At 43.7% G+C, this 23,071-nt stretch overlaps 1 protein-coding gene across 1 annotated transcript in view; it reads left to right on the forward strand.

The window, feature by feature from the left end:
* The first annotated feature begins 12,042 nt into the window (after window positions 1–12,042).
* LOC145354064 (sialic acid-binding Ig-like lectin 13) overlaps window positions 12,043–23,071 on the forward strand; it is a 30,112-nt gene continuing 19,083 nt past the window's right edge. Inside the window, exons 1-4 of the mRNA XM_080205194.1 lie at window positions 12,043–12,082; window positions 19,772–20,134; window positions 21,666–21,959; window positions 22,523–22,798. Of these exons, the coding sequence (XP_080061320.1) occupies window positions 12,043–12,082; window positions 19,772–20,134; window positions 21,666–21,959; window positions 22,523–22,798 (973 nt within the window). The remainder of the gene's footprint in view (window positions 12,083–19,771; window positions 20,135–21,665; window positions 21,960–22,522; window positions 22,799–23,071) is intronic.

Here is a 23,071-nt window from a genome sequence, read left to right on the forward strand (position 1 = left end):
TAAAAACAAAATCTTGCTTTTTGAATGAAAGTAGACGTTGCTCTGTGTTGGCTGAAGGATGCTTTCCTTTGTCTCTTCACAGCACTTTTCACAGCAGAGAGCAGCATTACAAGAAAGCTCATATATCCTCCTCTTCCCTCTCCCACCCACAACTTTCACACCTCTCCTTCACTAGCTTTTCATTCATTTATCTTTACTCCACTACCTTTTATCCTTTCCCAGAACATGGTAATCTTTTATGTTCTCTTTCCTGTGCTTAATTTCAGATAAAACACACTTCAATAACCAATCACTTTTTTGTTGTAAATCTCTTTGTATGTCCCTTGAAATATAAAAACCTGTGATGATATTGGGCTTTAAAGAAATGTATTTTAATCATTTATCTCTGCAGGATGTTTCTAGCAGTCCCCGCCGTTCTATTGGTGCTATTGTGTCTGGAGCTATGTCCTCCATGGCTACTGAAGCAGTATAATTGATATTAATCTGAACTAATGCAGTGGTCTGTGGTTTTAGTATTCCCCTCGCATTGCAGAGTAGAGCTTTACTGGGATGATTGACAGGTCAGGTCATATGACTGGGGACTGCTAGGCTTTCACAGAGGATTTCATCTTAGTTGTTTTCAGATGTTAGTTGGATTGAGAGAAAAAGAGAGAGAGAGAGGGAGAGACCAGTGCCTCTGTTTTCCCTGCCTGGATTTGGAGATTCTATTGTCTAAGTGTTGCTGTTTTGGAAGCTCTAGAGAGAGAGAGGGAGGTATCCTTTACTGTCTCTGAAGTCTGAAGACTAGGAGCTACTAGAAATTAAATTTGCTTCTCCAGTTTACTGTCTTGAGGATATATTCTTCTCTGAAAATGTCTGTTTGAATTTCTGTCTACAGGCGTTAAAAGCTGGAAATCTGGAATCATTTGAGCATATTTCTATTAGTGCTAACTAATTCTGAAGAAAGGTGTGTACCTATGGGGTATTGCTTTTATATTGGAACAACAGAGATAGCTAGCTGTTATGCATTATACTGTGTCATGTTGAAGTCTTGTAATTGGTAAAATATATGCAAATTCTTTCTGTATATTCTACAGGTGCTTTTAAATAAATTTTGTTTGATTAAAGCTTCCGAGTGGGTTACTTGAATCATACCTGGAGTTAATCACCTTATGCTCACCATTGCCAAAATCAAAGGGTCTAGGCTAATTTCACAAAACACCTTGGAGTTTCTGGCCTGGCTCTTAACAAACCAAACACAACAACATTCTTTAACTCCAAATGCAAATTTCTAATCATGTCTTATTTACTTGCAAAAAATTCAACTTGTCCATATTTACTTCAAGTATCTTTCACACCTAGAACCCTTTGGTATTCTTAGCCTTGCAGCCCACATACACACATACACCTACAAGCCTGCTTCACATTATAGCACACCAATCCCCAAAAATATCAAAAATAATACCCTTTCTTTACATCACATGCCTCATAGAAAAATTAACCATCATATTTCCAACAAGGGTAAATTTCCTCAACCTATTTCCAATCACTTACAATGTTTATCGATAAAGACAAAAATATTACACTATCAGGTACATGCACCAATCATGAAAATATACACAGTTTACTCCCATCCATTTTGCATTTTTCAACTGTCCAAGCTCTTTTGAATTGTAAACGCCAGACAACGCATCTGCAATTTGCCTGTCCAGTTCCATGGATAATTTGTAAACAGTTACAGAAATTAACTCCACCAGTCTAGCATTACGCTTTCAAAACTTTTCCACAAATTTCATATATATATACATGTGATTGCCTCTGAAGAATTGCTTGCAAAAGAAATTTCGAAAGGCTGCAAGGGTAACAACAGACTTGGAATCTCTTCCTCGATGGCTGAATGTTTCTTCTAATGTAAATTCAACTTACCCCAGAAACATCCTACCGGCTTCTCAATTCCTAATTAATCTTAAAGAACAAAGAACAACCCAGCACGGGAAACAGGCCCTTCGGCCCAACAAGCCTGTGCCGCCGCATCACCCTACACCTATTCTACCCTGCGTGTCTACGAATAGAGCCCCTGACTTAGCCAGATTCAGGGGAGAATCGTGTCAATTTGGTAAAACCAATCAGCCTAAGAGCACATCTTTGGGGTGTGGGAGGAAACCGGAGCGCCCGGAGGAAACCCACGCATCCACAGGGAGAATGCACAAACTCCCACAGACACAGGCCCAAATCCATGTATCTGCACAGCTAGCAGTGCTAGTCACCGAGCTGTTGCGGCGCCCTTCTACCGGTCCAGGATCAAGCACACACACCGACACGAAGTACTAGGCCACTCCTGGAACCTCCAAGAGTAGCCCACGCACGACCCACCGTGTGCATGCCCCTCGTTTGACAATGAGGTGGACCTCCACCTGCGGAATAAAAGACAAAAACGTTAATCACAAGCCTGCCTTTCCGGTCTCTCCCGAGGTTCTAACCCTTATTTAATACCCCTACCATAACCCTCCATCCTCGTTTCACTCATGTGCCTATCTAACTGAACCTTAAACGAGTCCAACGTTCCCGCCTCCACCACCCTACTCGGTAGCACGTTCCATACCCCCACAACTCTCTGCGTAAAGAACCTTCCTCTCATATCCAAATTATATCTCTCCCCCCTCACCCTTAAATCATGTCCTCTTGTATTTGTTACCAATCTAGGGAGCAGTCTCTCACTATTGACTCTGTCTATTCCCTTCAGTATCTTATATACCTCTATCATGTCCCCCCTCAATCTCCGTCTTTCCAAGGAGAACAGTCCCAGTTTCTCCAACCTTTCCTCGTACCCCAGCCCCTCCATGCCAGGCAACATCCTGGTAAACCTCCTCTGCACCCTTTCCAGAGCCTCCACGTCCTTCCGGGAGTAAGGTGACCAGAACTGGACGCAGTACTCCAAATGCGGTCTAACCAACATTCTATACAACTGAAGCATTAGACGGCAGCTTTTAAACTCTATCCCCCTTCCTATAAAGGCTAGCATTCCATAAGCCTTCCTGACAACATTCTCCACTTGTGTTGCAACCTTTATGGCTTTGTGAACCTGCACTCCCAGGTCCCTCTGTGTTTCTATACTCCTAATTTGTCTACCTTTAATCACATAGCTCCTCTCTACATTATTCCTTCCAAAATGCATCACCTCACATTTGTCAGGATTAAATTCCATCTGCCACCTATCTGCCCACTGCACCAACCTATCTATATCCTGTTGTATCACCTCACAATCCACTTCGGTACCCGCCAACCCTGCCATCTTGGTGTCATCAGCAAACTTGCTGATCACACCACCTACGCTCTCTTCCAAGTCATTTATGTATACTACAAAGAGGAGAGGTCCCAGTACTGAGCCCTGCGGCACACCACTGGTCACTGGCCTCCAGCCGGACAAAGTCTCCTCCACTACTACCCTCTGTCTCCTATTACCCAGCCAGTTCTCAATCCACCTAGCTACCTGACCTTGTATCTTGTAATAATACAGCACCCATATCCATGTCACTTACCAGAATGATAATGGTAACTGTCCTGGTCCCTCTATGCTGACACTATAGTTAAGAAAGCCCACCAATGCCTCTACTTTCTCAGAAGACTAAGGAAATTTAGCATGTTAGCTACGACTCTCACCAATTTTTACAAATGTGCCATAGAAAGCATTCTTTCTGGTTGTATCACAGCTTGGTATGGTTCCTGCTCTGCCCAAGTCTGCAAGAAATTACAAAATATCGTGAATGTAGTCCAGTCCATCACGCAAACCAGCTTCCCATCCACTGACTTTGTCTGTACTTGCCGCTGCCTCAGAAATGCAGCCAGCGTAATTAAGGACCCCACGTATCCTGGACATTCCCTCTTCCACCTTCTTCCATCAGAAAAGATATAAAAATCTGAGTCACATACCAACCGACTCAAGACAGCTTCTTCCCTGCTGCCATCAGACTTTTGAATGGACCTACCTCGCATGAAGTTGATCTTTCTCTACACCCTAGCTATGAATGTAACACTACATTCTGCACTCTCTCGTTTCCTTTTCTATGAACAGTATACTCTGTCTGTACAGTGCGCAAGAAACAATACTTCTCACTGTATACCAATACATCTGACAATAATAAATCAAATCAATCAAATCAAAAAATGGACAACTTGAATTGCTTTGTATAAGCAGGTGCTGCTTGGACAGTAGTGGTAGTCGTTAGTACAGTTTTCAAGCTGTCAAATGCATTCTGACACATTGGAATTTTCTGTTCATTTTTAATAATCCAGTCAATGAGGAAACCACACCGCTAAAATTTGGCACAAGTGTCTCATAAAATCCACTTATGGCTAGAAATCTCAAAACTTCCTATTTGCTGTCGGTACTGGGAATTCTACAATGGCTTTTATTTTTGCATCTCGTGGGGCCAGGTGACCATGTCTAACAGTATGCTTTTGCAAATTCACCATCAGCCAAGTTCACCACCAAATTGGTTTCTTGCAGTCAAAACAGTTCCTTTAAATGGAACAAATGCTCTTCCCATATTTGACTGAATACTGCTAAATCATCAATATAATCTTCACAGTTACTCAGTTCGCGATGTCTCTGAAATGTTGCTGATGCATTCTTCATCCCAGATGGCATGACTTTTAATTGATATAGCTCAGTTGCGTTACAAAAGCTGATACCTCTTTCACCCTCTCTGAGAAAGGGACTTGCTGATATCTTTGCAGCAAATGAATTTTTATGATAAACTCCAATTCTCCCACTTTCTCAAAATACTGTTCCAATTGTGGAATAGTTTATTAATCTGCTTTTATTACTGGGACCACTTTACTGTAATAAATAGTCTTAGTAATTGATCCGGTTTCACAATGGGTTAACATCAATAATGGCAGATTATCTCTACTATATCATTCTGGTTATCCTCCCCATCCAATTATTTAAAAGTATACTTACATAGAAACAAAGAGACTAGAAGCAGGAACAGGCCATTCAGCCCTTTAAGCAAGCTTCCGTTGATCGTGATTGTGGCTATCTTCAAATTCAACCCCTCCCTCCCCCATATCCCTTGATCTTTGAGCTCCAAGAGCTATATCTAATTTCTTTGACATCACACAACATTTTGGCCTCAACTACGTTCTGTGGAAATGAATTCCACACATCCACCACTGTCTGGAAAAGGAATTTCTTCTAATCTCCATCTTAAAATATGTACTCCTTATCCTCGAACTATGATCCCTTGTTCTGGACTTTCTCACCATTGGGAGCATTCTTCCAAAATTTACCCTGTCTAACCCTGTTAGAATTTTGAAAGTTTCCATGAAATCCCCTCTCACTCTTCTCAACTCCAATGAATACAATCCTAACCAATTAATTTCTCCTCACATGGCGGATACGTGACACACCCAGGGATTTTTTCTTCTATCTGGGGTTTATACTCAGCCTCTTTTCAACTTGGTAAGTTCTAATAAACCTTGTTTTTAATGGTTAGCCTGGTACTGGCAACAATACTAACAGCTTTTTTCCAACCATAAATCTGATGGTGGGAAAGTTTGTACAGAACGGGTAGAAGTAGAAGAGGTGCTTAATGAATACTTTACCTCGGTATTCACAGTGGAAAAAGATCTGGGTGGTTGTACTGAAGGCTTGCGGTGGACTGAAAAGATTGAGTACGTGGACATTAAGAAAGAGGATGTGTTGGAACTTTTGAATAGCATCAAGATAGATAAGTCGCCGGGAACAGTTGGGATGTACCCCAGGTTACTGTGGGAGGTGAGGGAAGAAATTGCGTAGCCTCTGGCGATGATCTTTGCGTCATCGATGGAGACGGGTGAGGTTCTGGAGGATTGGAGGATTGCGGATATGGTTCCTATATTCAAGAAAGGGAATAGGGATAGCCCAGAAAACTACCGACCGGTGAGTCTAACCTCAGTGGTTGGTAAGTTTCATAGAACATTACAGCGCAGTACAGGCCCTTCAGCCCTCAATGTTGCGCCGACCAGTGGAACCAATCTAATGACCCTCTAACATAAACTATTCCAATGTTATCCATATGCTTATCCACTGACCATCTGAATGCCCTTAAAGTTGGCGAGTCCACAATTGCTGCAGGCAGGGCATTCCACGCCCTTACTACCCTCTGAGTAAAGAACCTACCTCTGACATCCGTCCTATAATTACCACCCCTTAATTTAAAGCTATGTCCCCTTGTGTTAGCCATCACCATCCGAGGTAAAAGGCTCTCACTGTCCACCCTATCCAATCCTATGATCATCTTGTATGCTTCAATTAGGTCACCTCGTAACCTTCTTCTCTCCAAGGAAAATAACCTCAAGTCCCTCAGCCTTTCCTCATAAGACCTTCCCACCATACCAGGCAACATCCTAGTAAACCTCCTCTGCACCCTTTCCAATGCCTCCACATCTTTCTTATCATGCGGCGACCAGAACTGTACGCAATACTCCAAGTGCGGCTGCACCAGAGTTTTGTACAGTTGTAACGCGACCTCACGGCTCCAAAATTCAATCCCTCTACCAATAAAAGCTAACACACTGTACGCCTTCTTAACAACCTTATCAACCTGGATGCCAACTTTCAGGGAGCTATGCACATGTACCCCGAGATCTCTCTGCTTGTCGACACTACCAAGAGTCCTTTCATTAGCCCTATATTCTGTACTCCTGTTATTCTTACCAAAGTGAATCACCTCACACTTTTCTGTATTAAACTCCATCTGCCACCTCTCAGCCCAGCTCTGCAGCTTATCTATGTCCCTCTGCAAACTGTAACATCCATCCTCACTGTCTACAACTCCTCCAACTTTGGTGTCGTCAGCAAATTTACTAATCCATCCTTCTACACCCTCATCTAGGTCATTTATAAAAATGACAAACAGCAGTGGCCCCAAAACAGATCCTTGAGGTACACCACTTGTAACTGAACTCCAGGTTGAATATTTCCCATCAACCACCACCCTCTGTCTTCTATCAGCTAGCCAATTCCTGATCCAAACTGCTAAATCACCCTCAATCCCATGCATCTGCATTTTCTGCAATAGCCTACCATGGGGAACCTTATCAAACGCTTTGCTAAAATCCATATATACCACGTCAACTGCCTCACCCTTATCCACCTCTTTGGTCACCTTTTCAAAAAAAAACTCGATAAGGTTTGTGAGGCACGACCTACCCTTCACAAAACCATGTTGACTATCCCTAATCAATTTATTTCACTCTAGACGATTATAAATCCTATCCCTGTTGATGGAGAAGGTCCTGAGAGACAGGATTTATGAACATTTAGAGAAGTTTAGTACGCTTAAAAGTAGTCAGCATGGTTTTGTCAAAGGCAGATTGTGCCTTACGAGCCTGGTTGAATTCTTTGAAAACGTGACTAAACACATTTGTGAAGGAATAGCAGTAGATGTGGTTCATGTGGACTTCAGCAAGGTGTTCAATAAGGTCCCCCATGCAAGACTTCTTGAGAAAGTGAGAGGGCATGGGATCCAAGGGGCTGTTGCCTTGTGGATCCAGAACTGGCTTGCCCGCAGAAGGCAGAGAATGGCTGTAGATGGGTCTTTTTTTTGCATGGAGATCGGTCACCAGTGGAGTGCCCCAGGCGTCTGTTCTGGGACCCTTGCTGTTTGTGATTTTTATAAATGACCTGGATGAGGAAGTGGAGGGATGGGTTGGTAAGTTTGCCAACGGCACGAATGTTGGTGGTGTTGTGGATAATTTGGAGGGATGTCAGAAGTTGCAGTGTGACACAGACAGGATGCAAGACTGGGTGGAGAAGTGGCAGATGGACTTCAACCCGGATAAATGTGTAGTGGTACATTTTGGCAGGTCAAATGGGATGAAGGAGTATAATATCAAGGGTAAGACTCTTAGCAGTGTAGAGGATCAGAAGGACCTTGGGGTCCGGGTCCATAGGACTCTTAAATCGGCCTCGCAAGTAGAGCATGTGGTTAAGAAGGTGTATGGTGTACTGGTCTTCATCAATTGAGGGATTGAGTTTAGGAGTCGGGAGATAATGCTGCAGCTTTATAAGACCCTGGTCAGATCCCATTTGGAGTACTGTGCTCAGTTCTGGTTGTCTCATTACAGGAGGGATGTGGAAGCTATTGAAAGGGTGCAGAGGAGATTTACAAGGATGTTGCCTGGATTGGGTGGCATGCCTTATGAGGATAGGTTGAGGAAGCTTGGTCTTTTCTCCTTGGAGAGATGAAGCATGAGATGTGACCTGATAGAGGTGTATAAGATGTTGAGAGGTATTGATTGGGTGGATTCTCAGAGGCTTTTTCCCAGGGCTGAAATGGTTGTCACGAGAGGACACAGGTTTGAGGTGCTGGGGAATAGGTACAGAGGAGATGTCAGGGGTAATTTTTTCACTCAGAGGGTGGTGGGTGAGTGAAATTGGCTGCTGTTGGTGCTGGTGGACGCAAATTTGATAGGGTCTTTTGAGAGACTTTTGGATGAGTACATGGAACTTAATAGGATAGAGGGTTATAGGTAAGCCTAGTAGGTAGCGATATGATCAGCGCAACTTGTGGGCCGAAGGGCCTGTTTGTGCTGTAGTTTTTCTAGGTTCCCTATCTTCTATAAAATTACCAACTTTTGCTCTTTTATCCACATCTGCCTTCACCATTGTGACACCTTGAAATGTTCCCTACCCAACTCAGGCATCGTGCTAAATATTTCTCTGAATGTTGTCACATAGTCCAGCAGAGTGGTTTCAAAACAGTACTCATTGATTTCTCCTGAATCGACATCCGTGATCGTCTTACTTCAGGACCATAAACTAATTCGTAAGGACTGAATCCTGCTGACTTATTTAATAGCAAACAACAAGAATGGAATTGCTCCTTTCCAATCTTGTGGGTATTCTTTTCAAAATCCTCTCATCATTGTCTTTAAAGTCTGATGTCATTGAGCCTCTGCTTCACAATAAGCTGTCTGGTATAACTTGCTGCTGTAAGGCTACTCATTTCACTGTACTAAACGCTTCAGCTTCACTCTGTCCAACCTTCCCCTCCTGAACAATCTTTCAAGAGCAGATCCAGCTGAGTGAATTTCAACATTCTCCTCTTCTCCTTTGGTCTTTCAGATTCTTCCTCTTCCTGTTTAAACTTGTGAGCCTGTGATCTTATCATGACACAACGTGGAAACAATGTTGGATGCTCTTTGTAAAAAATCTGTCGGTTGTCTCTCAAAGGTTGTTTGATTACAATCGGCATAGGCAACAGCTATATAATGTCCCAAGATAAAGTGAAGCCCTGCAATGGGCAATTTCTCCCTGTCCCAGCAACCACTTCTGTTCTCAAGTTACTTTTTAAATGTACCTTATACAATGACATAAGTTTCCTTTTTCCAGGCTTTTTTTTGATGTATTAGTGGGACATGGCCATTGCTGGCTGACCAGTAGTTGCCCTTGAGAGTCGACCACATTGCTGTGGCTCTGGAGTCACATGTAGGCCAGACTGGGTAAGGATGGCAAATTTCCTTCCCTAAAGGACTTTACTGAACCAAATGAGTTTTTCCGACAATCAACAATGGCCATCAGCACATTCTAAATTCCAGATTTTTTTAATTGAATTTAAATTCCACCACCTGCCTTGGAAGGATTTTAACCCAGGTCCCCAGAAAAGGAGGTGAGTTTCTGGATTAATAGTCCAGCGATAATACCATAAGGCCATCACTTCCCACTGATCAATACTCTTTCCTGTAAAACTCCTTCTGGGCAGCAGATAGCACTAGCGCACATCATTTAGGGCTGACTCGTCACCAAATCCCTTAAAACATAAACACAAAATATCTCAATGATGTGGCCAAGAGAAGTGAAGGTCATATTGACAAGCTTGCGGATGACACAAAAATAGGTGGGAAGGCAAGTGCTGAGGATGACACAAAGAGCCTACTGAGAGATAGAAACTGCTTAAGGAGTGGGAAAAAAAACTTGGCAGATGGAACATAAAGTTGGAAAATGTGAAACGATGCAGATTGGTAGAATAAAGGAGCTGAATATTATTTAAATGGAGAAAGACCGCAGCATTGATGTGAGCCTACTTGTGACTAATAAATAAACATTAAATAATAAGCTCTCCTCATGAGAAAATCCCTCCCTAACCAGGATCAACTTCTTGTACCTTCTATTGCCTCTATTTTATCTGCATTCCCTCAGAAATGAAGGCCAACATTCCATTTACTTTCACAATTACCTGTTGATCTTGCATGTTAACTTTTTGTGATTTATGCATGAGGATTCCCAGATCCCTCCGTCCTGTTTCTGTTCTGTGCTTAATGAAAAGATCTCAACCAGATGCTGGAATCAGGGACTTACCAGCCATTCCATTTGTTAACCATGGGAGAACAGAATTGTGCTTGGGGGAGCTACTGTCCAGGGTCAAACACATTTACTGAGTGTCATTAAATAGGAACAGAGGCAGGACATTCAGCCCCTTCGAGTCAGGAAAAGGAGGAGGTCCATTTAGCCTCCACCCCCCTCCTACCCCCCGCCCCCACCGCCCCCGCCACACATGCAAGCTTATTACACAGGAACAGGAGGAGGCCCTTTCATCCACTTCGAGGAGGCCGTTCAGCCACAACCGAGGCATCCAAAGGGTTAACAGTTTGCTCACAGACAAAGCAAAGTCCTGATTTCTAATTTTGATCACAAGCTCTTCCTCATTTTGGGTCACAGTGATTTATTATCTCTTTATAATTAAACACACAGAGAGAGCAGCACAGAAAAAGGACATTCAGCCCAAGCAGTGGGTCAGACGAGCAGACAGACAGATCCAAGTAAGTAACAGAACGATTGCAATTCACTTCCACGACCAACATTGCCCTTTGCTGATGTTGTGACTTTATAAAAACAGATTCCAATGATTGATGCCTTTGAAAGATTCCTACTGATTATTGAGATCTGGCTGTGAGGCTCCAGTCTGTTGCAAAGAACAACTTTCTTGTTCAAGGGATGAGGGAAGCGCAGGGACATGAGCTTCAGCTGATAATCTAGTGAGCTGCTCTCAGTGCCTTTACTGTGGGAGTCCTACACTGTCACAGGGTCAATGCTGAGGGAGTGCCACACTGTCAGAGGGTCAGTGCTGAGGGAGTGCCGCAGTCAGAGAGTCAGTACTGAGGGAATGCCGCACTGTCAGAGTGCCAGTACTGAGGGAGTGCTGCACTATCGGAGGGTCAATACTGAGGGACTGGTGCACTGTCGGAGGGTCAATACTGAGGGAGTGCTGCAATGTCAGAGGGTAAATACTCAGGGAGTGCCGTACTGTCAGAGGGTCAGTACTGAGGGAGTGCTGCATTGTCAGAGGGTCAGTATTGAGGGAATGCTGCACTGTTGGAAGGTTTGTACTGAAGGAGCGCTGCGCTTTCAGAGAATCAGTGCTGAGGGAATGCTGCACCGTCAGAGGGTCAGCGCTGAGGGATTGCCACACTGTCAGAGGGTCAGTACTGAGGGAGTGCCGCACTGTCAGATGGTCAGTATGAGGGAGTGCTGCACTGACAGAGGGTCAGTACTGAGGGAGTGCCGCACTGTCAGAGGATCAGTACTGAGGGAGTGCTCCACTGTCAGAGGGTCAGTATTGAAGGAGTGTCGCACTGTCAGAGGGTCAGTACTGAAGGAGTGACGCACTGTCAGAGGGTCAGTACTGAAGGAGTGACACACTGTCAATGGGTCAGTACTGAGGCAGTGCTGCACTGTCGGAAGATCAGTACCGAGGGAGTGCCACACTGTTGGAAGGTCAGTACTGAGGGAGTGTCACACTGTCAGAGGGTCAGTATTGAAGGAGCGCTGGACTGTCAGAGGGTCAGTACTGAGGGAGTGTCGCACTGTCAGAGGGTCAGTATTGAAGGAGTGCCATATTGTCAAAGGGTCAGTACTGAATGAGTGCTGCACTGTGGGATGGACAACACCGAGGGTCAATACAGCATAATGTAGTTCTGGTCTCTCAAGAGCTGTCGGACAAGAGGTGAGGTCTCATTAACTCCTTTCTCTTTCAGGGCTTGAGAGTGAGAAGCTGATGAAATATCTGGGAGTGGACAATGATCGGGAAATCTTACTTCGTCCTGTCACTTCTCCAAGGTAATATCATCATCAGCTCAGACAGGTTTGTGGTTAATTGTCTTTGTAAAAGATCATTCTTATTGAGCTCTGATTGGAAACCAATTCAGCAGTGACCCAGTGTATGAACTCACACCCAGTCCCATTCACCCATCACCTCTGTGCTTACTGATACACACTGACTCACCATCAGACAACACCTCAAACCTAAAATTCTGCCCTCATTTTAAAGGTCCCCAAGATCTATGCATATAACCTTCCGCAGCCCGTACAATTTTGTAATTTTGCCCTTCATTTCTCCATCCCCTTCACTCCACTCTATCTCTGCAATCTGCTCCAACGGCATGGTGGCAGAGTGCTTAGCACTGCTCCCTCACAGTGCCAGTTCCCAAGTTTGATTCCCAGCTTGGGTTACTGTCTGTGCGGAGTCTGCACGTTCACCTTGAGTCTGCATTGGTTTCCTCTGGGTGCTCTGGTTTCCTCCCACAATGTGAAAGATGTGCTGGTTAGGTGCATTGGCCATGTTAAATTCTCCCTCAATGTACCCAAACAGGCACTGGAGTGTGGCAACTGGGGGATTTTCACAGTAATTTCATTGCAGTTTCAATGTTTCTACTGCTCTAATTCCAGTCTCTTGATCATTCCCTGATTTCTTCGCTCCAACAATGGTTGCTGTGCCTTCAGCCACCTGGGCAAGCCCAAACTCTGCAATTATCTGCCTAAACCTTGAGGATGAACAAAGAATTTTGAATGGGATGTGAAAGAGGTGCAATGTGAAGTTTAGTGCAAAGTTGCTCAGACCAAAATGCAGCAACACTTAGAACAGGCTTTTCCTGCCTAATCTGACCGTGTTCACAGCCAAGATCAAGCAAAATAACTGAAAGGTTGTAAAGACAACTTGTGACAGCAAATGCACAAAGGTGTCAAATTTATAGAACTTGGCTGTTGTTTCTCAACTGTTGCATAGTTAAAATTCAGACAATTATAGAATGATAGGTTGGAGAAGGAGATATTCAACCCATCGTGTTTGGCCATCATATCCAATCAGTCACACATTCCTACGCTGTAAGAATTCCCCTGTGTGAAAGAGTTGACTTAGATTCTGGAACCTCGGACTCTGAACTGAGAGATCGATTTGTTGAAGGCCTGCTCATTGCTCATTCTAAGTACTGCTGCACTGAAGTCTTGATGACTTTTCAATGAATTTCACATTTCACCCTCCAATTCCAAATGTTTGCTCAGGACTCACTGTGTAGAATAAAACATAGTCTCCCTGCTCAGTGGTGGCTACAATTGCAGTCAAGGGAAGGTGTGGAGAATTATTTTCATGCAAATGAATCATTAGAATGGTAACATCAGAACATAAGTCATCCCATTGATTCCTCAGAGACCCTGCATAGAGACAAAGTCCCACTCCCCCCACCTTCACTCTCTAGCCCTGCACGTTTCTTTTTCAGATTCCGATCCAATTCACTTTTCGAATCTCTCGATTGAATCTGCCTCCTGCACACTCTCAGGCAGTGGATTCCCTGAACCGAACCATTCACTGGGTGAAAAGGTTTCTCCTCGTGTCTCCCTCGCTTCTGTCACCAATCACCTTTGATCTGTGTCACTCTAGTTCCTGATCCCTCCACCAATGGGAACAGTTCCTGCCTCTCGACTCTGTCCCAGACCCCCTCGTGATTTTGAACACCTTGATCAAATCTATCTCTCGACTTTCTTCACTCCCAGGAGAATAGTTGGAACTTCTCCAATCCATCCACAGAACAAAAGTTCCTTATCACAGGAACTGTTCTTGTGAATCTCTTCTGTGTTTTCTTTCCAAAGAGTTCACATCCTTCCTAAAGTGTGGTGCTCAGAGCTGGACACAATACTCTAACTGAGGCAGAGACAATGTTTTATGTAGTTCAACACAGAAAATAGGAGTAGGAATGGACCATTTGGCTTTTCGAGCCTGCTCCGCCATTCAGTATGATCATGGCTGATCATCCAACTCAGCAGTCTGGCCCCGCCTTCCACCCATACCCTTTGATCTCTTTCACCCCAAGAGCTATATCTAACTGCTTTTTGAAAACAAGGGGTGGAATTCTCCTAAAAGGATTCTAAGTGCCGAATTTATGTAAAAATGAGTAAATCCCACCGTTTTTTTCAATGGGATTTTCAAAATGAATGTTCCACATTATGTGCATCATAGAGTGCCCTAGCATGACTCATGCAGAAAATTAGGGGACATGGGCTAATCCCACTGGAGAGGCCGGCAGCACAGTGCTGAGCAGGTCACTTCACATGAGCCGATCCACCAGGGCTAAGATCAGTGCATGCGCAGTAGTCCTGCACTGCTGGCCTCCTGATCACTGGCCAGCTCCGTCACTGGTCAACACAGCAACCCCACAATGCTGCCCCTCTGACCAACACCAACACCCACCCCCCCAACCCACCCTCACCCCGGCCCCCATAACGCCCACCAACTCCCTGTTAGTGGGTAGCTGTTGAAAACCCCACTGGAATTCTTGGCGGGGAGGGGGAGGAGAGGCTACTGGACAGAGACTTCACTCCCGGGCTTGCTCATGAAATACAAATGTTTATTTAAATATTTTAAGAAATTGGTGCAGAGTTGAGGACTCCAGAAATCTGATGGCTGGAGCTGCACAGAGGCTGTGGCACCCAGGGAAAAGCTGCCTTCAGAGCCTCTGCTTATGTCTCCCACCTGGGAATTTGCCCACATAATGTTTTAGCCTCAACTACTTTCTATGGGAGCGAATTCCACAGGCTGACCACTCACTGGGTCAAGAAAATTTTCCTCATCTGTGTCCTAAAAGGTTTACCCTGCGTTCTCAGACTGTGAGCTTTGGTTCTGGACACTCGAACATTCTTCTTGCATCTACCCTGTCTAGTCTGTTAGAATTTTATAGGTTTCTGTGAGATTCTCCCCTCATTCTTCACCAATCTTTATCTCTTCACATACTGATAGAAAGTTTATCAGTCAGTTTTTATGTTCCCCAGCAAGCTTACTCTTGTACTCTATTTTCCACTTTTTAATCAATCCTTTGGTCCTCCTCTTCTGAATTCTAAACTCCCTCTTCTCAGCTCTGTCGTTTTTATTTTCTGGCCAACTTGTATGCCTCTTCTGTAGATCTTACCCAATCTCTAATTTCCCTTGCAAGCCATGGTTTAGCTACCATTCTAATTTTACTTTTGCGCCAGACAGGAATTGTTGCAGTTCACCCATGCGTTCTTTGAGTATTTGCCATTGCCTATCCACCAACATCCTTTTAAGTTATATTTCCCAATCTATCAAAACCAAATCACGCCTGTTTAAACTCGTGTAGTTTCCTGTATTCAGATTCAAGACCCTCGTCTCAGAATCAATTATGACACTCTCCAACGTGATGAAGAATTCTATTATATTTTGGTTGCTCATCACCAAGGAGTGCTACACAACTAGTTTTCCAATTACACCTTTCTCATTATACAATACCCAGTCTAGGATGGCCTGTTCTCTAATTGGTTCTTCAAAGCATTAGTCCAGGAAACCAATCCATAAACACAATAAATGGCAGAACCCTTAAGAGTGTTGCTAGGCAGACAGATCTGGGTGCAAAGGTAAACAGGTCACTGAAATTGGCAATGCAAATGGGGAAGTTAGTCAAGAAGGCATACGGCATACTTGGCTTCATCAGCCGGGGCGCAAGTCATGTTGCAGCTTTATAGAACCTTAGTTAGGTCGCACCTGGAATATAGTGTTCAATTCTGGTCACCACACTACCAGAAAGATGTGGAGGCTTTCAAGAGGGGCAGAAAAGATTTACCAGGATGTTGCCTGGTATGGAGGGTATTAACTATGAGGAGAGGTTGGAGAAACTTGGTTTATTCTCACTGGAACGACGAAGGTTCAGGGGCGACCTGATAGAAGTCTACAAAATTTTGAGAGGCGTGGACAGAGTTGATAGTCAGAAGCTTTTTCCCAGGGTGAAAGAGTCATTAACTAGGTGATGCGAGTGGCAAGGTTTAAAGGAGATATATGAGGCAGACATTTTACTCAGAGGGTGGTGGGTGCCTGGAACTCGTTGCTGGGGGAGGTAGCGGATACAGTAATGACTTCTAAGGGGCTTCTTGACAAATACATGAGTAGGATAGGAATAAAGGGATATGGCTCCTGGAAGGGTAGGGGGTTTTAGTTCAGTCGGGCAGAATAGTTGGTGCAGGCTTGGAGGGATGAAGGGCCTATTCCTGTGCTGAATTTTATTTGTTCTTTGTTCATATACACTCTAAGAATTCCTCTTCTACAGTATTGTGACTGATCTGACTTGTCCAATCTATTTGTAGATTAAAATCATCCATTATTACAGATGCTCCTTTATTGTATGTGTCTCTAATTTCCTGTTTAATGCAATTCCCTACATCAACACTACAGGTAGAGACAACCCCCATGAATGTTTTTTGCTTCTTAGTGTTTCCCAGCCCTATCTGTACAAATTCCAAATCACCCGAGCTAATATTTTTCTCCTTAATGTTGTGTTAATTTCCACAGAATGTCCCATCTATTCCCTTTACAATTGAATCCCCAATAACTATTGGAAGGCCATTCCTCTCAACAATATCCAAAGCAGTGTACCAGTTTTGTAGGGGAATTGCCATGGGAAATGTCTGCACTTTCTGTCCAGTCCTCTTGCTCTGTCAGGTGGTCACACCCATTCCTTTACTGCCTGGGATTCTGAGCCTGCCTCTACACATACTATCCACAATCCTCTCTGCCTCCTGGATGCTTCATAGTAACCCCAGCCACTGCTGCGGCTCTGAAACCTGGGCTTCAGCTTATGTGCTTCCAGCACATAAACTGACCCTGCGGAATGTAAATGCTTTCAGCTTCCGACATAGAGTACAAGGAGCATGACATGTCTCACCAACTTGACTGACTGTTTTGAAGTGGTGACAAAAATAATTGATGAGGGCAGGGCTGTGGATGTCGTTTATATGGACTTTAGTAAGGTGTTTGACAAGGTCCCACTCAGCAGACTGATACAAAAACTAAAATCACATGGATTTGGATAGGTTGGATAGATGGATACAGAATTGGCTGGGTTATAGAAGACTGAGAGTGGCGGTGGAAAGGTGTTTTTCAGAATGGAGATCTGAAGCTAGTCGTGTTCCGCAGAGATCAGTGCTGGGACCTCTGTTGTTTGTAGTACATATAAATGATCTGGAGGAAAATATGGGGGTCTGATTAGTAAATTTGCAGATGACATGAAGATTAGTGGAGGTTCTGATAGTGCCAAGGATTGTCAGAAGACACAACAGGATATTGCTAGATTGGAGATTTGGGCACAGAAATGGCAGATGGAATTTAATCCGGAAAAATGCAAGGTGATGCAAGGAGGATCAAATTAAGATGTGAATTACACTGTAAATGGCAGAACCCTGAGGAACACAAACATACAGCAGGATCCCGGCACACAGGTCCACAGTTCCCTAAAAGTGGCAACACAGGTGGCCAAGGTGCTTAAGACAGAACATGGCATGCTTGCCTTCATCAGCTGGAGCACTGAGTACAGGAGTTGAGAAATCATATTGCAGCTGTATAAAACTTTGGTTCGGCTGCGTTTGGAGCATTGCGCGCAGTTCTGGTCACCGCATTATTAGAAGGACATGGAAGTTTGGAAAGAATGCAATGAAAGTTCACCAGGATGTTGCCTAGTCTCGAGGGCGTTGGCTATGAAAGGTTGAATAAACTAGGATTATTTTCAATGGAAAGATGGAGGCTTAGGGGAAGACCTACAAAATAATGAGACAGGTTGGATAGTTAGAGGCTTTTTCCCAGGGTAGAAGTGTCAATTACAAGGGGACACAGATTCAAGATGAGAGGGTGAAAGTTGAAGGGAAATATGCGGGGGAGGTTTTTCACGCAGAGAATGTTGGGTGCCTGGAACGCATTGCATTGCCAGAGGTGGCGGAGGAAGCAGGGACATTAGCATCATTTAAGAGGCATTGAATGGGTTTGTGAATACGGAGGGTATAGAGGGATATAGACCAAGGAAAGGCAGAAAGTTTTTTTAGTTTAGTTCAGGCATCATGATTGGCACGGGTTTGGAGGGCTTTATTCTAATGATATATCTTTTTCAAAGGCCCAGGAAAGTGAATGGCCTCGTTTTGTGCTCTATCATTCCATGAATTAATTTTCTAATCATTAACACTTTAAATTCTTCTTAAAATATGAATCTGCAGATGAGCTGTTTTCATCAGCTTTTAGTGTGGATACAATTTGAAGCAACTAAAATGCAACGTGACAATCCAGGAAAGTTGTGAAGCCAACACAGCAACACCTCTGAGACATGCAAAGTTCAGGCTAGGGGTGCTAACCTCAGTGTGTTTCACAGTGTTCGCTGGAGCAGGGTCAGTGCTGAACTTGCAGACAAGACTGTCTCCAATGCTGCATCAGAATCAACAATACAACAACATGGGGATTAGATCAAAAATTATCCTTTAGACAATGGGAATTGTTGTGGTGGATGTCTTTCAACCAACCACAAGAGACCCAAGGACAGGTCACAGTAGTTTATTTATGATTCAAGCATGGAAGGAGCTACCCCAGTGAAACCTCTGAAGGACCACCCTCCTGTGATATAGCTATCATACGACAATAATAGGGATGGCAAACTAATGCAGCTCTCAGCCCCAACTCACAGATACAGACTGCTCACACAGTACATTAAAATTGTGCTCTTGACCACATGGGTTTATAATTTAACTTTAATTAAACCGTCACCCAAAAGCTTGCTTGTAATCTAGCTGGAAAATAATTTGTTCTTCTAAAAACTAAACAGCCTTGCTGGCAACTACTGCTGATGTCAGTCTTTTTAAACAAAATTAAATAAAACAGGGATAAACAGAGAAGGATAACCCTTAAGAAGGAACTTCCTGAAACAAAAACAAAGCAGAAATTAAACTAAAAAAAATTAAACCAAAAGATGATTAGAAGGATCAATAAAACATTCCACTCCCTGTGCTGCCTCAGCAGTGCCCGTAGACATGACAGGCCCCATCTCCGGGGGCACTCAGCTGTGAATGTAGCCACAGTGGAAGGGCAGTCAGGTCAGACACCCTCTCGGTTGCCCGCTGATTGGAGCTGTGTTTGGGCTCTGTTAACGTTAGCACCTTAAGGTATAAATATTTGACTACTATACGATTTGAATCTAATGCAGGGGTGTTAAATCTGTCCGCTTTTACAAAATCTATCAATTAACTCTGACAAGTCAATTGAGATTCCTTGGACAATCAATACACGAATTGTCCCAATTATTTGGAATCACATTAGCCAATCATCTATGTTGAAGAGCTAACAGGCAGGTAAGGCTAATCGCTGATTCATGACGGTAATGATGATGGGAGCTATTGGGGCTCCTAATCCATTGTCCTGCCTTGTCAATCAGCACTGAATGTATTTCCATTGTTGCGCCTTGTAGACATTGTGTTGGGTGGAAGATTTGCTTCATTAAACTGGTCCCTGAGGACCATGAGCCAATGTAGGATGAACTTGTTCACTCCTGTGTCCAGGATTCTCTTCCATCCATTGTGGAACTTTAGGCAGTTCCTTGTATGTCCTGTAGACAGTCCACACTGCAGCCACTGTGCACCAGTGATGGAGGGGGTAAATAATGAGTCTAGTGGATCCACAAACCATACAGTGTTAAATGTTGATGTTTCTCTCCCCAGTTGGACTGACACAGGTGTGGAAAGGTGATACTCCACGAGAGCTGACAGCGCAGGAAGGTTCGTGTGTACAGATTCCATGTTATTACACTTATCCATCACATTTGCAAACCCATTCCCGAGGTGGAGTCTGGTTTAATGAGGAAAGGGGAAGATCGTTAATAGCCTTTCACTCCAAGGATCACAGGCACGAGATGCCACGGTTCCGCCATCGGACCCGGCTGCCTGGAAATCTGAAAGATGGTGACTGTTCCCTGATTATTACCAACATCGGACAGGAAGATGCAGGACCTTATTATTTCAGAATCGAATTTGACAATGGTCCCAGCTATAGTTATCACCCTGTAACCAGGCTTCGTGTTTCTGGTAAGTGCTGTGTTATAATTACTCAATAATTCAGTCAACACTCAAACTGTGATATTTACATGTTAACACAAAACACAGCTTATTATTGACAGTGTCTGATTATCAATAATCTGGTAATAGCTTCCAGTTCAAAATTAAAGTAACCTCTAACACTCACTTTAATGTCATTGATTAAATGCACTGACTGCGTCCATCAATGTTATCAAGTTATCCAATCCCATCCATCTCTCTAATCCTGTTTAAAAGCCGTACATTTTGACCTCCACACTATAATCAAATATTGTCTTTATGGGTGACTGAGGTAACAGGGGAGGGAGGTGCTGTTGATGTAACACTCATGAGTTTTCTATGTCCTGTAGATGGTCCGCACTGCAGCCACCGTGTGCCAGTGACGGAGAGGGTGGATATCAAGTGTAGGGCATCCACAAACCATCCAGTGTTAAATATTGATACATCTCTCCCCAGCTGAACCATCACAGGAGTGGAGAGTCGACACTCCACGAGAGGTGACAGCGCAGGAAGGTTCGTGTGTACAGATTCCATGTCAGTACAGTTATCCATCATGTCTGGGAAACCAGCCACGAGTCGGAATCTGGTTTAATAAGAAACAATCATCATCATTTATCGCCTCTCACTCCAAGGATCACAATCGTGAGATACCACAGTTCCGCAATCGGACCCGGTTGTCTGGAGACCTGAAAGATGGCGACTGTTCCCTCATTATAAACGACATCACACAGAGAGATGCTGGACCTTATTATTTCAGAGTAGAATTTGACAACAAGAATAATTACAACTCTCAGCCTGTAACCCAGCTTCGTGTTTCTGGTAAGTGCTGTGTTATCATTACTCAATAACTTACATTCGACTCTCAATGAGAAATAAGATCAACTCTAGGAACCTTCGTAACTACCTAAAAATTTTTGCATTTTAGAAACCTTCCCTTCGGATAGAGTATTAAATAACATGGATCTGAAACATTAGGCCTGCACTGAAAGAGCGACTGATTTAAATTTCTATTTTTATAATTATTGTTTTAGCTTCAAATGTAGTTAGTTTTTGTGTGCGCAATAGCATGGATGAGATGTCAATGTTTTGGAAACTTCTGGGGCAAGTGTGAGAAATAAACTAACCTCTTTCATTTTTAAATACACAAGTTTGTTGCTGGGTTGTTCAAATTGACGCAAGTCCTCCACGGGTCAGAAACCACATATATCCATATACAAATATATTTGATCATGGACAGTGAGAGGGAACAGTTCAAACTGTTCCTGATAGTGTCCGCCTTCTGTTGATGGTTCCCAACTCTGGTCACTCCCATAGGTGGAAATATCGGCGCTGTTGAATCCATTTCACCCTTAAGATTCTCTTTTCCAGAGACGAGAACCAGCTTGTTCTTTCCTGATCATTCTAATCTCTCAGTTCTGATTTCCTCCTTGTAACAATGATTTCTCTTATGAGACTGTGATTTCTATTTGAACTGAATCTTCATGTTATATTTATCTAAAAGGATCCATTCTCTATGTGTTAGATTTCACAGATAAACCCATGATATTCCCTGCTGAAATTATTGCAGGAAAGCGCGTGAACATAATCTGCACCTTCAACACAACGTGCAATGGAACAGCACCTGTCTTAACCTGGGACACTGCCACTGACAAACCTGGATCAGTCTCAAACACTGTAACTCAGCATGGTGTCACTCTGACCTATACTTCTGTTCTGACCCTGATCCCATCACTCAAACACCACGGACACAATCTGACCTGTAGAGTGAGATATCCATCTGTTACATCGGAGCGGATTCTTGTACTAACTGTGCAATGTGAGTACAGATATAATTCATTCTACAAAAGCGGAAACAATTTACATTTTATAACAGCAATCTGATGAGAAGGAGTTCAACTGATAAAAACTAGCCAATGAGAAATCTGATTTGAATACTACTAGGAGATCATTTAGCTGAGAAAGCAGATGGGAATTGAGTTGAACATATGATATGAAAGGCTTCACCTCCACCCCTATCGTGCTCCATCAATCTGCCCCTCCTCCAGAGAGGCACTCCCTCAGCACTGACCCTCTGACAATGCAGCACTTCCTCAGTACTGACCCTCTGACAATGCAGCACTCCCTCAGTACTGACCCTCTGACAGTGCGGCACTCCCTCAGCACTGACCCTCTGACAGTGCGGCACCTCCTCAGTACTGACCCTCTGACAGTGCAGTACTCCCTCAGTACTGACCCTCTTATGGTGCAGCACTCCCTCAGTGCTAAACTGAAATGTCTGATTTACTTGTATTGTTTTGAAAGCAGCTATATTGCTATCACACCTTTCACATTCTCACAGTCTCTGTGCTTCACAGTCAACGTAACCTCTTTTGTTTTTAGATGCACCACGGAATCTCAGAATTACTTATCTTCATACGATTAACCCTTCATCGATCAATATAATTGAGGGGAGTTCTGCAGTGATAAAATGCTCTGTCGAGGGCTTCCCAGCTTCTAGCCTGACATGGAGACATCTTAATGTCACAGTGAACAGAACAAGGTCCAATAATGAGCTGTGGTTGGTGATTTTTAATGTTACATCCTGGCACATTGGAGGCTATCAGTGCGTGGCAGAGAATGAACATGGAGCAGTGGAGGGGTCCATCACTGTAGAACGTGAGTTTACACAGACTCCCACACCCTGTTTTTATTAGTTCACAGAATTTTTTACATTGTTGGCAGGATTTGAAATGATCACTCATTTCACAGAATCACAGAAACCCTATAGTGCAGAAGGAGGCCATGCGGCCCATTGGACTTGTATCGAGAAAAGTCCCACCCAGACCCTATCCTGTAACTCCTGATAACCCCGCTGACACTAAGGAGCAATTTAGCATGGCCAATCCACCCAACCCTCACATCATTGGACTGTGGGAGGAAACCGGAGCA

Source organism: Carcharhinus amblyrhynchos, chromosome 16 (assembly GCF_965287045.1).
Source record: "Carcharhinus amblyrhynchos chromosome 16, sCarAmb.v2.hapA, whole genome shotgun sequence".
Lineage (NCBI taxonomy): Eukaryota > Metazoa > Chordata > Chondrichthyes > Carcharhiniformes > Carcharhinidae > Carcharhinus > Carcharhinus amblyrhynchos.